Here is a 16,271-nt window from a genome sequence, read left to right as displayed (position 1 = left end):
ACTATAAAACTATATATTGAACTGGTTAAAGTCTGTTCAAACATACTTATATCCGTCATGTTCAAGAATGGGGCTCAAAAGGCCTCTGGGTTATTCATGGATAATGCAGTTTTTTGGAGTCAGCGAGGCAGAACTTCAGCTCTCAGACTGATCATCTGTAGGAAGAGAATTACAGCCCCACTCAGCAGAGCCTTCTGATGTCTGTGAACTGCCAGGTGGCAGTGGCTGCTTTCCTCTGACATGGTGCTGCCGAATGTGGCAGGTGCAGCATGCAGGATGGAGCATCAATAGCCTAAGGTGTTAGAAGTATACTTCCAGGCTCTTCAGTATCAGTGGCCATCCCCATCCTTAGAAAACAGACGTGGGACTTGCATTGTGCTGGCAGCGTTGGGCCTCCTCCGAGCAGAATTCAGGGGAGGCTGGTGGCCGCAGGCGGGTGATCAGGTGCATCATGAGGCACGCAGTCGTGCCTATGCAGCTGGGAGTGAGGTGGCTTCGTCCTCCATGAAAAGTCTCTTTAAAACTTCCCCGGTGTTCACAAAGCCTTTCTGCTAATCTTGTTCATCTCTCACTTATCGGGAGTTGTCAAGAAGTATAAATACGTATTTTTGTGTTACCCACTTAGCTAATTTGAATAGGCGTATGGAACAAAAGGCTAAACTGACTTTTGTTTCTAATCTTTCTGAGTTGATTTTCTGTTGAAGTGAAGGCATTGTTAACAGTGATTGTGCCTGAATCTCTCAAGAAAGGCTGGGCAAGCCTGAACCTGATTTTCTGTTGTTTAAAAATCCCTCTCTGTTGTACAGGTTAGCTCCTAATCAAGCCTGGCGAACGGTTTTCTGCACCCACCGTCAAAGAGATTACCGTTAGGGGAAATTCAGCTCCTCTTTGTATCCACTTAAATCTAGGTGACTCCAAAGACTTTACCTGAGTAACTCCAGATTTATGAGTGTAATTGAAAGCAAGATTAGCCTACCAATCCTAATCTTTAATGCGTGATAACATAAGATGTTTGTTTTGTGTGAGAACCAGTGCTCCAAGTTACATGAAGTATTGGTGCAGATATTACATCCAACTATGTCTGAAGTATGATAGAGCCATGTTTGCCCAGACTCTAATCTTGCTTCTGTGTTGGGAAACTGGGGCATGAGAGAGTACATAGTGAACAGTTTTAGGGCTGCCAATAATGGATAAAGAGAAATAATCCATTCAGTGATACTATAGCTCGTCAGAGCCTGTGAATTAAAGACATATGTTATGTAGATTCAATGTATGGATTAAAACAGATAATCTGGTAGGTGACACACAGAATCTTGAGATAAGTGGGCTATGCAGATCCGGTATATGGATTGTGAAGGATAATTCCATTTAAGTAACGCTGGATAAGTTGAAGACAAGTAAGCTTTGGGTGGTGCTCAGGTTACGTGCAGTAATCCAGTGAGTGACATGTTGGATCTCATAATCTGTAAACTGAAGGCAAGAAAACAAGGGATTCTGCATTTAGATTTGGACAGGAAGGGTTGCGGGAGGGGGGGGGGGGGGGGGCATTAATCATGGGGAATACACTGGGTTTAAACCTGTGACTAATGAAGTGCAGATCCCCAAGAGATGTGTGAAAGCTGCATGCTTCTGTAGGAGCTGTGTGAATTTTGCATTTGCAAATTAGTGGTTAAAAATGTTTCCAAACTTGTGTCAAATGTGGACATTTTGTCTTTTCTTGTGTGGATGGTGTTGTATTTGGAGTGGGGAGAGAAGGAGGGTGAGAGAGTCCTAAGTGGAGGTAAGATACATGTGGTTGTTGGCTTTTAACAGTGATAAATTCAATACTTATTGCAACCTACTTAGTGTCTTTTTTGTGCTTATTTTTGGGGGTGTTTAATGGTCGGCAGTTTGCTGACAGTAAGCTTTAGTCCTTTGCTAATATTGCAAGAGTGCTAAAGGGGGAACCTGCCCAGTGGCACACAGGGGAACCTACGTTTTGAGATGAAATTTGGCAGCTGCCGAAATAGTGCAATGCAATACTCTCAGACTGCAGGGCAGTAGATGGTGCCAATTTGAGCCACACCAACGCAGAACATCTTTCAGGCCAAATGAAAGTCTGAAATGGAGATTATGACTGGATGGAGTTGCTCCTATTTGACCCTAGAATGGGAGGTTAGTTGGGGGCTGTGTCTGTGAAGGGAGGGGTGGAGGAAACTCCCTAAAGCATCTGAAATGCAAAATCTGAGAATTTGTGGCAAAGCAGCAAATTCAGACTATTTTTTTTTTTCGTAAAGATACTTGTGTGATGAGAAAAAAATCAGATTCTGTTTGAAGCAAATTCAACTTTTATTTTAAAAAATATTACTAATGGAGAAAGTAGGATAAAATTGAACTAATTAGAGTAGCAAATGCCAGTGGCTTTATTTTATTTGAACGTGTGGAGGTCAAACCACTGTATTTAGACATCATCCAGAGTGCTGGATGACAAAAAGGACTTAAACCAGTTCTTCTTTGTACTAAAATTACCTCAAAGATGTACTGGTGAAGTTGAATGTTGCTGAGCTACAATTACCAGTTTGTCAAAATAAAGCAAATACACAGATATTTCTTACTGTTTGTACTGCTGCTGCATAAAGTTCTACTAGCAAATGCTGTTTCTCTAGCCTAGGTCTAACTTGTTGTCTAGACAGTCAAACAAAGAATAACCCCTGAGAAATAGTCAAAATACAAATGTTGTCTATTCCTTTTGTAACCTTGACAATAAGTTACTAACCTGGATGAATACCAAGCTTTGTTTGCAGTCTACTGTATCAAAACTTTTTATGATGGCAAATGAGGAATGCTCACTGACAGCTTCTTTCCAGTGTTGCGAAACAGTAATGTGTTGGGCTGTTACAGAGCAGACGAAAAAGTTTTTGTCCCCACAGAATATTAATTTGTGAGGGTAGTAATGGCAAAAGATGGTAATTGTTCATCATTTGTTTTTATTCGTTCTGCAAAGTCTACCACTGAAACCTAAAATATTAAGACAGTCCACATGGTGAAATATATAACTTCCTTTGAGCTTGCTGTTCTAAAAAGGACCTTTATTTGCAAGCAAAAAAGATTCATTACATAAATCTGTGGGGTGCAGGCAAATAGGTTTGAATTCCGGGCTTTCTCTTTGTTTGTTTGTTCTTGTGGCAGTGGCCTGCTAAGTAAAAAGCAGTCGGAAAGTTTTTTTTATTATGCTAACTTCCCATATCAATCAAATGAAGTCATTTAATTTAGCAAGGTAGGTAGCTGTAAATGATGGTGGTCATTGTGTAGTAAAGTTGGCTTAAATGCTTAATGAAAAATGCCAGTTTTTAAATGTTTATGTCCTAGCAGCTCCAAGATTTACTGGCTTGAAAAGCTGTGTGCCAGTCCATAATAAAACACTCCCCGAAGTATTGATTAGGGAAGCATCAAGGGAGTTTGCACATGTGCACAAGCACATACCCACATCCACCCACAAATTCAAACAGGAACACCTCATCAACACAGAACTTACGAGTACATACTTACTGCTCAGTCACAAACATTTGACATTTCTGTTGAGAGACAGAGAAAAGAAGAGCTTAAATTCTGAACTTACCTCTGCCGCTGAGGTCTGTTTATCAGAGCACGTTTGCTGAAAGCACGTAATGGCAGCTCCCCATTGCCTCACATACACAGCCACGGGTGACGTCAGCAGTGTGTCCGCCTGTGCAGCAAGGGGAGAAGAGTCCTCTTTAAAATTATTACTAGGTATTAAATAGATTTTTTTTAGGGGAAGAGTGACAAAGATTAGTTTGCTTTCAGCAGAAGAAAACTAGACAGTCTCTCTATTTTACTTTCCTGATCTCCTTACTGAGCAGAGTTAATACTGGGTTTAGATTTCTAATGAGACAGAGCAAAGGTAAAATTGGGGAGGGGGAAGAAAAGGTTGGCAGTGGGATGAGAATGACAGTCTCAAGACAAGATAATGGAATAGAACCCTCAAGAAAAGATACTTGGTTTATGGACTGCTGCCCTGATATTTTTATTAATTCTTTGGATATAATAATGTTATTGCTAGTAGGAGTTTAACTCTTCTGAGGACAGCTTAGTCAATAGGCTGTTCAGTTTGAGAAACCTCTTTCTCTGCTCTTCTTTTGATTTTACATGGAAACTGTTAACATCTCCTAGCCTAAAAAATCTCACTAAAAATGCATCACTGCAGTAAATGCTTGGACGTGGCTCAGATTTTAAATGGTTTATGTGTTGTAGTTATGTCCCCATCACAGCTAAGTTAACCAGAAGCTGTGCTGTAACATGGTTCTGTCACTTGGTTAGTGTGAGAGCGTCTGTAATTTCCTCATTCCCAGCACTCCTCTAGACAGGACCCTGGCTGATATCAAACTGGGTCAAGCAAAGCTAAAAGTATTTATACTCCGCCTCTCCCTGCTAAAGTCTGCCATGAAATTCGTGGTCTTTACTGAAATTGTTCGTCTGGTGACTTCAGCAAGGCTGGCAATAAAAGGCTGGCTTACAGTGTGTGAAGTTAAGAAAGGCTTCAGGGAAATTTCTAAAACTTCATGCCTCAGTTTTCTCATATGTAAAAGTAATACATAACAGTGCCTTTTTACCTGCTTTCAGTCTTTAAGAAAATCAATTAGCTAATGCTTTGAAATTAGAAAATGCCCTATACTGCATTCTCTAATTATTATTATCCATCTTATCATTATTTGAATACAGAGTACTTCAAAATATTCTTATTTCCATTTAATGTTTTCCTCGTCTTCTACAAAGCTTTGTAGATACAGGAGGATTATTTTCTTTTGTAACTATAGTTAATGATATGAACATAATACAATATTATTGTGTCTTCTAGGCTTTATAACTCGCACATTGTTTTCTTTGATTTTTCTTTGAAAGACAGATGCTGACAGTTCAAAAGCTATTTACGTAATTACCTTGATAGTAAACCGACTCGGGGGATGAATTTCACTGTCTGTGTGTGGGGGGGGGGGGGGGGGGCACATGTGCACCTCTGATTGATAACATTCCTAGTTGTTTAATTGAGACATGTCACCGGGTTTCAGGAGAGCCTTGCCTCATCTCTGCCCCTTGCAGAATACACTGGGTGCCATGCAGCTGTGAGCAGATCTGTAGGTTGGCTGCAAGCAAACAGTCTGATCACTTGAACATTCACAGCAAACGCTTCAAATGCCTGTTAAAGAAAATATTGGCTTTCCCAATTTCTCATTTACATTCTCATTCTGTCTAATAAATTACAATAAAGTATTTACTGTTTTGATTGCAAAAGCAGTTTCTCTGCCTTTTTTTTTTTTTTCTTTTTTTTCCTTTGATTCTGTTTTGGATGGATATGCCAAGGTTTCTCCTGTTCGTTTTCTCACTTTAAGTGTGTCATTTGGTCATATTGGTGTCTTCACTCTAATGTTTATTAAAATGTTACTGTCACTGCCAGTCTGAGACTGTGAATCAGAACTAAGAATGTGTAATAGTTTATTTCACATTTGAGTAAATTTCTTTTACTACTTAAACACTATTATGGATAGTGTTGATCTGAGATGAAGTTTAGGTTTGGCGATACAGAATGCCACTAATTTGAGTCTTCTTTTATTGCCATCTGCTGCAAGTGTTGCATCCACAAACACTTTTTTTTTTTTTTTTTTCCGGATCTCTTTTTGTAGTGGTAGAGAATAAGCTGATGCATCTGGGGAGCATCTTTTCCTGGGCCATTCACTGTATCAAATCATAGCATGTACTCTGATGCTGTTGCCTGTGGTGTTTTGATAAGTTGTGAAAAATCCACATTTTGCCATTACAGCAATAGAGTACATGAGAGAAAGGTAGGAGCACCTCCAGCAATCTACGGAAAGGCAGGTGTCCTGGTGGTTAAAAGCTTTGTTAAACATGAAATGTGCAACATCTATTTGTTGTGGATATGACGATAATTAAGAGTAATTTTTGAGGCAGCCTTGATGTATGCCACTTTCCTTGTAATCCTCACTCAATACCCATGTGAAGTGGTCTAGCTTGCTGTCAAGCTCTGTATGGCAATAAGGGGCACTTCTCCCCCTCCTCTACCTCCCAGCCATTCTGCGTGGTTGGAGTGAAAGTACCACTACCATCTGAATGGTGGGTGCAGAGTACAGAACAGCTCTAGAACCATACCAGCTCTGTGTGCTGACCCAGTCCAAGGGCAAAGCGGCCAAAAGCAGCTGCTGGGGCTGGTGGCTTGTCTTCCCCTAGGTCTGTGCCACCTCCTGGGGTCTAGCAGTGCTGTCAGCGCAGGGATGACCCGTGGATTCCCAGTGGCATACCTTAAGCAACTGCCTTTACACAGTCGCTGCTGGGGTTGCTCAAAATACTGGCACATTTTACCTTGTAAGCTGCAGGATTCTTAAAATGGAAGTCCCTTGGTTGTCAGGACACTTCACATGGTGTTAAAGGTTTAGATCTTCTCAGGCAGGCTAAAAGAGAGAAAACAGTGGTGTAGGATGGAAGTCCACAATCCTTGACTGCATACAATTTACAGCGTCTAGAAATGGGCACAAAAATGGCAACTTGTGCTCTAACTTGGTAGTGTATTTTAATACACATTCCTATTGCTGAGTGTACTTTTGTAGAGACTGAAACTTTTCACCATTGCATAAGTAACTTTCAGTATTGTTTGACCTCAATTTGTTATGCAAACTAAGTTATTTATGAATGGTAACTTAAATGGCAGTTTTGATATTTCCATGAATATTTATTTGTTTTGCTATTTCCACAAAATAAATTATTAAAAAGGAGTGCTAGGTAGTAAGGGCAAAATAAAAAATACCAAACTTTAAACAAACACCTCCTATTATGACCAAGACAGTCTGATTCAAGTACTTTTCTTCCTTTTAATTTTCATACTTCTATAAGCCACTAGTTATCTGCCAAAAAACCACCTGTGATTCATCATCAGTGTGGCTCATATGGATATGTGGGTAAAGTAAGGGGAAATCTACTCCTAAAGTCATCATCTCCCAGTAGTCTCCCATATCTGATCTTCCCTGGTTTTGTGCAGGTTACTTGAGAATACGGCTGTCCAAATACTTATTTTACAGGGAATGATACCTTAAATAATTAACATTGTAATGATACGTTATCAAATTCATTGGAAAGATGAGTTAATCGCATGAAAGTATGTACTAAGCTATGTTTTCCAGAAATTATTCTGCAAAGAAAGATTTTTTTAAAAGTTGTCAGTGATAAATTCTCCCCTCGAGTTTATTAGCAAACTGAGATTGTTCAGGAAATGCAATGCAGGAGGGCTTGATTTTGTCAGACTACTTCCACTCCAGCTGATAAGCCAAAGGGTTTACGTATTGTACTTAGTGAGTTAGTACATCAAGCATCCCCTTTGGGCACTACAAAGTCTCTTTAAAAGGTAAGTAATAACAAAGAGGTTGAGTCCTCTGCATCCCTCCAGGTGCACAGCCACAGTGTGCCTAAGTGTTGGGCTTCACTGTCAACTGCTGTCCTTGACTGCCTGTTCTTAGCTCACCCACACCTTCTCCTTGTTCCTGCAGCTTAAGGCAAGCTGTTGTTTTCCTGGGGAAGCAGCCTTTTGCTCCTCTGTAGGTAGAATAGACAGCAGAAGAACCTATGGTAGTTGGTTGCGCCTGCAGCTGCGGGGTTGGTTCTCGTCGCTGCCGGGGTGCTGGCAGGCGGGGAGTTTTGCTTGCGCTGCCAAGGCGGGTGGGAGCATTCAGATGCTCTGGGTACCAAGATGTCTTGTGCCCCTGCATCAGTCACTCTGTGACCCCTTTGTCTCTCAGTCTGCACACATGGAAACATTTTTCTACCTTTCATAGAATCATTAAAGGTTGGAAAAGACCTCCAAGATCATCTGGTCCAACCATCCACATACCACCACTATCACCCACTAAACCACGTCCCTAAGCACCATGTCCAACTTTCAAAGGTGTGGTGAGGATTAATTTAACTTGATCAAATGTTTATTGATTTCCAACTGAGAGCTGGCGTGGGATCTCAGAATATGCTGATGAACCAGTAGTAGCTGAGTATCTTTGATGTGTGTTGCTGTATGTGTCAAATGAGTTATTTGAGAGTGATGATTTTTTTGCTTACCCTTCGTTGAAAACTAACCCAATCCTGTATATTCCTTCTCTCTATAGTTATTTCTCTTTCACTCTCCTGAATCCTCATAAAAGTTTAGAATAAAATATTTTTCTTTTTTCAGATATGTCAGTGCGTACAGTATGCTATGCTGCCAGTATCAGTACACTGATAGTCAACAAAGTGAACTGCTAGCAGCTGATAAGGCAAGGAAGGAGCTGTCTTTCAAATAATTCTGCTGTTCATTGTGGAAGCATTGCACAGTTTTTCCTGGAGAAAAATCCACGAAGGGCAGATGAGTGACAATAGTCACTTCTAGCTAATTTTATGTGCAGGTGGCAAGTGCATTACTTAAAGCAGTTCTCTATGTCCAGTATTTGAAATGAAGTTAGTAAGTTAAAAATAATTTCTTCATCGCTGCTAAAACACACTCTACCAGCTTTTAACAGAACAGTTTTAAAGCCCAGTGGTTTGGGTTTCAATGTGTTTCTCAAGTTCCCAGCGCCTACTACAGTTTTTGTATACCATATCTGAGGATATTCTGCTGTAGCTCTCTGTTGTATAATGAGGGTATTTCCACATTGTTCTCTACCATTGTAATAAAAAGTTAATCATTGCATTTCTTTTATATGTAATTATGGATTATTTGTGTTTTATTTCACGTATATAACAAATGCTTTAAAGGGCTTGGCTAAAATAGCAAACGGGGATGTTGTTTGGGAGAGCAAGGATGAAATTAAGTAAATGTAAATGAAACCAAATATCAAGCAAATAACCCTAATGATGACATTTCAAAGACTGTGGCCCAATCTTCTGAGGCATGCAGTAGATGATTCACTATTTCAGACATTTCTATCCAATCTTGAAAGCTGTAGTAAATATATTGTAAGGATCATTTCTGCACTGGCAGGAGGGTAGACTAAATGAGCTATTACCAGTAGCTCTTTTCCATGTCTGACTGATAGTTGGCTAAGAACATGTTCAGTGTAGTCGCCAATTTTATTTTATTTTTTTTTCTTTCTCTTGGAGAGCATTGGTGACATTGGCAGAAGAATGCTTCCTGTATTTTAGAAAGGTTTGTGTGGCAGGGTTGTCCCAAAAAGCACACTGTTTTCAGAGGAGGCATAGAGACAGATAGTCCTAATCCTTTCCTAAAGATTTTTTTGAGAAAGGATTTCATAGGCTCTTACTCATATGAGAGGGTGTGGTGGTATTGGGTATATCTGTGGATTAGCTGCTACACATACTTTCTGGTCTTCTAAATTCGTAGTAAAATGATACTAGATATAGTGCCATTTTTGTTTCTAAAGTGTGATTCATAGTTTTTGATTTTTCTTGGAATTTTTCCTTCCCTTCCTTTATAACCACTGTCATTCTGTAAGGAAGGAGGACTTTTTACAGAATGATTTAGAGATAGAGGCAGTCAGTCCCTGTGTCTGTGTCTGTTGAGGTCTCCTATACAAAGCAGCTAATGACAGTAAAAATGAGAGATGATGACTTGCACTTAACTCAGTTTTTCTGATATGTTTCTGCAAGACATTTTCCTTTAAAAATACTTAGCAGCAGCAATGACAGTGCTACTCGCTACTGACAATTTAAATACTGTATCGTTTTATCTTCATCAGGGCAGATTGAAACGATGCAGTCGGCAGCGTGCTGACAGCTGTTGTGTGCTGTGTGAGCAACAATGAGGAGGCAGAGAGGTTGCCCACACCAAGGGGACCTCTCTGCTTCCCATCCATTATGCAGGAAGGGTAACACACACCTTACAGCTTCTGCAAGCATTAGAGCATTAACGTGTCTTTGTCATGAGTTTCTGCCAAAAATGTGACTATTTCTCAAAATTGCAAGTGTTGATTTTGATCCCCCCCGAAATGTAAACAGTGTTTAAAATTTGAAACTCTTTCAAAACAGGCAGTATTTTTTCCCTATTGATCTGATAAAAAGGCAACAGAAAATAGATGAAAGAGCAAGGAAACATTGAAGGGGGACACCAGATCAAAGCCTGCGTACAGAATTATCCTTTGTGGCATTTTCCTGTGAAGGGACTGTGTGGTTCTCCTAAAACTTTGCTTGCAGTGAACCTGAAAAATTTAAATCTAACTAGCTCTAAATTTCCTCTCTTCTCTTTACTTTTTTTTTTTTTTTTTTTTTTTTCCAACCATATGATGCTCAGGGACTCCAGAAAGCCTCGCTGAGAAAGAAAGGCAGCTCATGGGTATGATCAATCAGCTGACCAGTTTGCGAGAACAGCTGCTAGCAGCTCACGATGAACAGAAAAAACTGGCTGCATCACAGATCGAGAAACAACGCCAACAAATGGAGCTGGCTAAGCAGCAACAAGAACAGGTGAATGATTATTATAGTGGCTTTCAGCTTAAATTGTCTTCTAGAAGGACCTTCCAGTAGCTTATCTTTTAGGGTCTATACTTCTCAAGTTCACTCTCCACCTTTTTTTTTTTTTTTTCCATTTGTTTTCTTAGGCAAAGAAGATTGAATTAATATATATTGTAAGAATGCTTTAATTTGCAATATATACAATGGTTCTTTTTGTCTTTTAAATATATGTCTTCCAGTTTTGGGGTATTCTCTTCCAATAGTTTTTCTTTTAAATCAGTGTAAATAAGTGTGCAAATTCATCCCTCCTGAATAATCTTCCAGTGCTGCTTGAATTCAGTGATACTGAATAGGAACAAAATGTAGCATTTGGGTTGTAATGTGACAAATGAAAAAGATTGTTTTGCCAACTGTGGGAAAAAGTGGGGAAGAAGAAAATAAAGTTAGTGAACGAGTTTGACTTTTTTTCTTCTACACTTGATTTGTAGAAGAGAGCTTGATTTTCAGCTCTCACAAATACTCCCTCCACTGAAAATGCAAACATGTTTTCACACATGAACAGTTCCAATGTGAACACATGGACACATTATATTTTATGCAAAACTACTTTTCTAACATTTGCACCACACAAATTTTAACAGAAGTGAATGTCCGTTTATGTACCTGAACATGAACAGAAAAGCCACGGATGTCTGATTTAAAATCTTGTCATCAGTCCATCCTGATGGCTCTTATCTGGAAGATTTTGGTCTGAGCATGCATCTCAGCTTGTAATGAAACTTGAATGTGAATTTTTGTGAAACTCACAAAACTCTGTGAATTCAGTTGTGGTTGTCATACTTCAGTGTTTGCATGGTAGCAAACACACCTTAAAATTCTAAAGCATTGCTGACATCCTCAGACATTCTAGCCTTGTTTTTCCCTGTTTTTGAATATTTAAAAGCCTTATTTTAAATCCTGTATATGTTGGCCTGAAATCCCACCTGGAGAGAGAGGGAAAAGTGACTTAAATGTTAAACTAGTGAAGTTGTATCACATTTTTATTTACATGGAGAATGTGGATGAAGGTGTGAAGGTGTAATTGGCCAGATCCTTCCATGAGGAGATATCCCACAGGAGCTACTTCCTTTGCCCTGACTATAAGTCATTACTGCTATAGGATGGTTGAATGATTTAAAAGTGAAAAAGAAACTGTAAAAAGAAGGTAAACATTCCTGCAGGATTATTATTAGGATAACTAGAATTTCTTTTAAGAAATTGTGTATGATTCTGTTATATAGAAACTAAAAAAACTAAGCTTTCAAAAAAATGAATTGATAAAAATTATTTTGGTTGCTTAAAGAGAGGCTCTAGAAAGAGAACACTTGCTTAATCTTCTTATATGTGGAATTACATGAGCGAGTGTTTCTTATGCTAATGACAGAAATGAAAGGAAATACCTAAAGGGAAAAATGCACAAAATTCCTCTCAGTAAGTATGTATAAGTTCCCGTCTGACCCTGAGATGTGTACACATACCACAGGGGAATAGCAATACTCCTTAATGTTTGTACTGCTGGGCTAGCTATTCATGAGAGCAGAGCTTTTGTGATGACTTGGATGAAAGTTTTTCAAATTTCCGTTTTCAGTTTGAGGTATATAATGGTTTATCTTCATCAGTTTTCTGAGAACACTGTTGTCTGCATTTTCCTTCACTGTATGCAAAATGTACCTATCTTCCCAACCATTTAGGAAATGGTGAGAGACGGTGGAAGTCCTTACGTAAAACACATGTGACTTCTAGAGGAGACTTGCAAGTACTCCATCGACTTGTGTGGATCTGTTTCAGTGTAGAGCTGTGTAGACTTGCACTCTGCACCCTTAGTTACTTTCAGCAGATGTACCCATCAAAGCACAGAGAGTCAAAGTGATTTTCCCATACCTAGTTCCAATCCCTTTGCATCTGTTTCTGCACCAATGAAATACAACCACCGCCTCCTGAGTGTCACGTTTCCTCTCTTGGAAAACTTTAAATAGGTGGTACTAAATATAAAAAGAATTTTACTATCCATCCTTTTTTTTTTTTTTTTTTTTTTTTTTTTGGCTTTTTCTGCCTTCCCCTACTATTTTCCATCTTGACTGCCAGTATTGTTCTTTGTTCTTTCTCCAGGAGGGAGGAGCAGATGAGTGCTCACTGTTTTGTGACTTCAGTGTGCTATTTCAGATAATGAGAGAGGAGACGTTTTTGCATCAGTCTTCTCCTAACATCCAGCATAGCATTTCTGTAAGATTCCCGTTCACACTAGTATTTGATGTTGCCACCCACCCTTGAAGGTTTATTAGCTTAACAGAGCAAGTTAAAGAACCAAGCAGGGTGGAAGATGACTATGCAGCAGCTCCAGGAATGACTATACGTATCTCACATTTCTTCTGTGCAATTTCTCCACAGATTGCAAGACAACAGCAGCAGCTCCTGCAGCAGCAACACAAAATTAACCTTCTTCAGCAACAGATCCAGGTCAGAGACTGCATTTCCACCCATGCCCCCGTTACCTATTTCCTTTCTGTTCCCCAGCGGTTTCCCTCAGCCATTATTGTCATAGTTTTTGTTTGTTTGTTTGTTTGTTTGTTTTTCAAATCTCTGCCAGTGGTTTGTCTTATTTATGGTAAAATACACGAGAATGTTAACTGTCATTAAGCAAAAAAAATCTGTAAGGTCAATTTCTGTAAGGCCTTGTGTGGTTAACACTGAACCTAGAAGGATCAGGAAGCAGATGAGAGAGCAAGGTGGTGTTAGCAAGGGTTTGCTCTATCAAATCCTCTGAAATTGCTCTTCAACTTCTGATCAGGAGTGGCAAAAAATGTTGCCGAAAAGTGTTGGATTGGAATGGATCTCCGGCAGCTCTATTTTTGAGGTTTTGCTGAAGCAGTTCTCTTCAGTGATCTGTAATCAAATGTCTCTCCTTCCTGCTGCCTGAGGTGCTGAAAGACTGGAAACTTTCAACACATTGGGTGAAGTAATTGTCTGAATGAGAAACTGGTCAAAAGGTTGGTTAGATTCTGGAGAGAAACTGTGAAAATCCTAGGAATCTGCACATTTACTCCTAATAGGAGAAAAAAAAGTTGTTAACCCAGTGTAACCAGTGAACTTTATTTAACCTCTTCTTCCTTAAAGCATTTGAAAGTTTCTTTTCATGCCATTGGTTGTATTTTCATTACTTCTCTTGCAGGTATATATATGCATAGCCTTGTCTTGTGAACAATGCAAATTTGTTCAGAAATGCAAAAAATTGACAATAAAGATTTTCATATAATAAGAAAGGTGGGGGTTGACATTTTACAGCTATCTGGAGTTATGGTTGAATTTCTGACTGTTTATGTATTCAGTTATTTACAGAGCAATGCAAGTCACTGTGGAAGTGGATGTTATGTTCTGTTTGTACAATAACATCAGGATCTTCCTTCCAAAACATCTCTTTGTTTTAGAATTAGTTGCGTAAAATTATGTGCCACATCCTTAGCTGCTATATGAAAACATAATTCTGTCAAAATCAGGGGAGTTGTATGTCTTCACGCAAGCCAAAAAACTGGCTGTCGTTTCAGAGTGTATTCTTTCATCATCAGGACTTCTGTAACTATGAAAAACTTCTGGGGAAGTTCCACCCCTCTGTTACAAGGCAACATATATAAGAAGGGCTTTGTTGTTGAAAAGAATTTTGATATTAGAAAGCCCTGGATTGGCCTTGACCTCTGTTTGTTTGTTTGTTTGTTTTTTAATTTGTGGGAGGGATTTTTCTTTATAGCATTATCCTTAATAAGGCTAATAAAGAAAAACTATACAGAATTTCTACTATAGCAAGTAAAATATTTACATTTTTACTATTTAGCTATGAGAGTAATAGAGGAAGTTGTTGTATAAGCAGTGAATAAAAGTAAAGTGAAGTAACATAATTTGACCTCAAGCCTTTTAAGTTATAAGGTCTTGTAGATAAGGATGAAGTATATCTTTTTTTAGGGTAGTAGAAAACACCGATTATTGATAATGGGATATAGAGTCTTTCATCTCTTGGTCTCTGATCTAAGTTTGACCTAAGTCAGTAGTAAATGAAAGTCAGCTAGCTATCATCTGATACAAGCTGTGAGCCTAAGAAATGATTTGGAGACCTGTCCCAAGGGATTTTGCATGAAATATTGACCCTTTCAAGGTCAGAGTGGACACCTCCAGGGTCCACGTCACACAAAGCCCATCAGATTTAGGGCACGCTCCTTTTGGATGGTCACATGATAAAGGTCAAGAATTGAAGAGGCAGAGAGACAATACTGTCCTCTAATTCCCACAAAGATAATCTATCTGTAGTGAAATTTTGATTATTCTGTCTGCCTCTCAATGGTTCCATGGTCTGTATCAATCTAAGTCACTGAGAAAAAAACTTTTTAAAATAATAATAATAAAAACACTGTCAAAGAATACAAAGCAATACATTTCTTCTCAGTTGAATGCTTAATTGACTGTTGTCAGACCAAAGCAGCAATTCCTGAAGAAATATGCCGTTTTATATAGAGACAATGAAACATGCACATGTTTAAAACGGTTGGTGAGTCTACAATCAGGTTATGGTGGGTGGAACAAAACTGTGACATGAATGTTGCTGGGAGTTCAGATTTTCTGACCTTGCCATAATTAATCTGAGAGGCTTCTGTCACATTGGCCCAGACTTTTTAAATAGCATTAGATTTATTGACAGGGAAATATTCCTACAAAGTCTGGATAAGTATTTGACTTATGTGCAATTGAATGATTAGGCTGCAGTTATGAACACAACCTATTTATGATAAAGGATTCATTTTACTTGAGCCAACTTTTTTCTAAGCTCGTAAGAGTTGCCATAATTCCAAATAAATTATTACACAGAAAAAAAAAAAAGCCATTGAAATATTGTATTGAAAACATAATACCTTAGGGTTAAAAAAAAGTACAACCTGGCTGACCCCATGATTTATGACTCTTTTCTGTAAGAGCGCTAACTTGGAAACATTTCCCCCTCTCCTTAGCCCAGCATACAGTCACTCCCCAATATGCACACAATACATAAGCAAAGAGAGGTTGCAATGTACCTTGCCTCCTTAGAGAACTGCAAATGCTGAGTATAACTACATCTCAATTAAACTAGCCACTTCTGTGATGCTGAGGAAAGATGCGTTAGCTACTTGAGCTTAGAAGGATGTACCTGGCACATGAGTGTCTAATTGACATTATGTCTTTTTCAAATCCATCCCTTCTGAGATAACTGGAAGGATTCATTAACACAGACTAGCAGCTTGTCTTTGTCTAGGGAGATAAGTAAAAAGTAATGCTAAATGTTGCTGATTAGATTAAAATACAGAATCCATATAACCTCATAATGCTAAAACGTGATTTATACAAGATTTTATGTTTTGGCAAATTGTTACAATAATTTTTATCTGCTTTTTGGGATGCTCTACACCTAGTTTGTGAAGGGGGTTTAGTTTCTCCGAATAATGAATTAAACCTTCTCCCATCTTACTTTATGCCACTTTGGAATGCATAAATGCTGCTTTCTGTCCATGCATACTGCTTTCAGTCCTGTTTCATCTTCATGTATAGTTTCTGCCTGCAGAGTCTTTAGGATCTTCTGTCCTGCACAGCTCAGTCTTGTTATTTTAACCAGAAGTGAAACTTAAATTTGTATTTTGTTCTGTTTGCTCTCATGCATCAACAGCCCTGAAGATTTCAGTCTGTATTTTTGAATAGCTCTGTTGTGATCTGCAGCTGTAGAACAGGCTGAGGAAAAAGCATGTAGACACAAAGTGTTGCTCAGTGAGTTCTTGGACAAA

General features: G+C 38.8%; 1 protein-coding gene across 13 annotated transcripts in view; it reads left to right on the top strand.

Annotated features, from left to right (window-relative positions):
* Positions 1-16,271, top strand: part of SOX5 (SRY-box transcription factor 5) — a 657,473-nt gene that overhangs the window by 500,960 nt on the left and 140,242 nt on the right. For all 13 annotated transcript variants that reach the window (XM_035311618.1, XM_035311591.1, XM_035311614.1 and 10 more), the window contains 2 exons: positions 10,277-10,449; positions 12,865-12,933. In XM_035311618.1, the coding sequence (XP_035167509.1) occupies positions 10,277-10,449; positions 12,865-12,933 (242 nt within the window). The remainder of the gene's footprint in view (positions 1-10,276; positions 10,450-12,864; positions 12,934-16,271) is intronic.

Source organism: Oxyura jamaicensis, chromosome 1 (genome assembly GCF_011077185.1).
Source record: "Oxyura jamaicensis isolate SHBP4307 breed ruddy duck chromosome 1, BPBGC_Ojam_1.0, whole genome shotgun sequence".
Classification (NCBI taxonomy): Eukaryota; Metazoa; Chordata; class Aves; order Anseriformes; family Anatidae; genus Oxyura; species Oxyura jamaicensis.
This window is presented reverse-complemented; position numbering and strand designations above follow the sequence as displayed.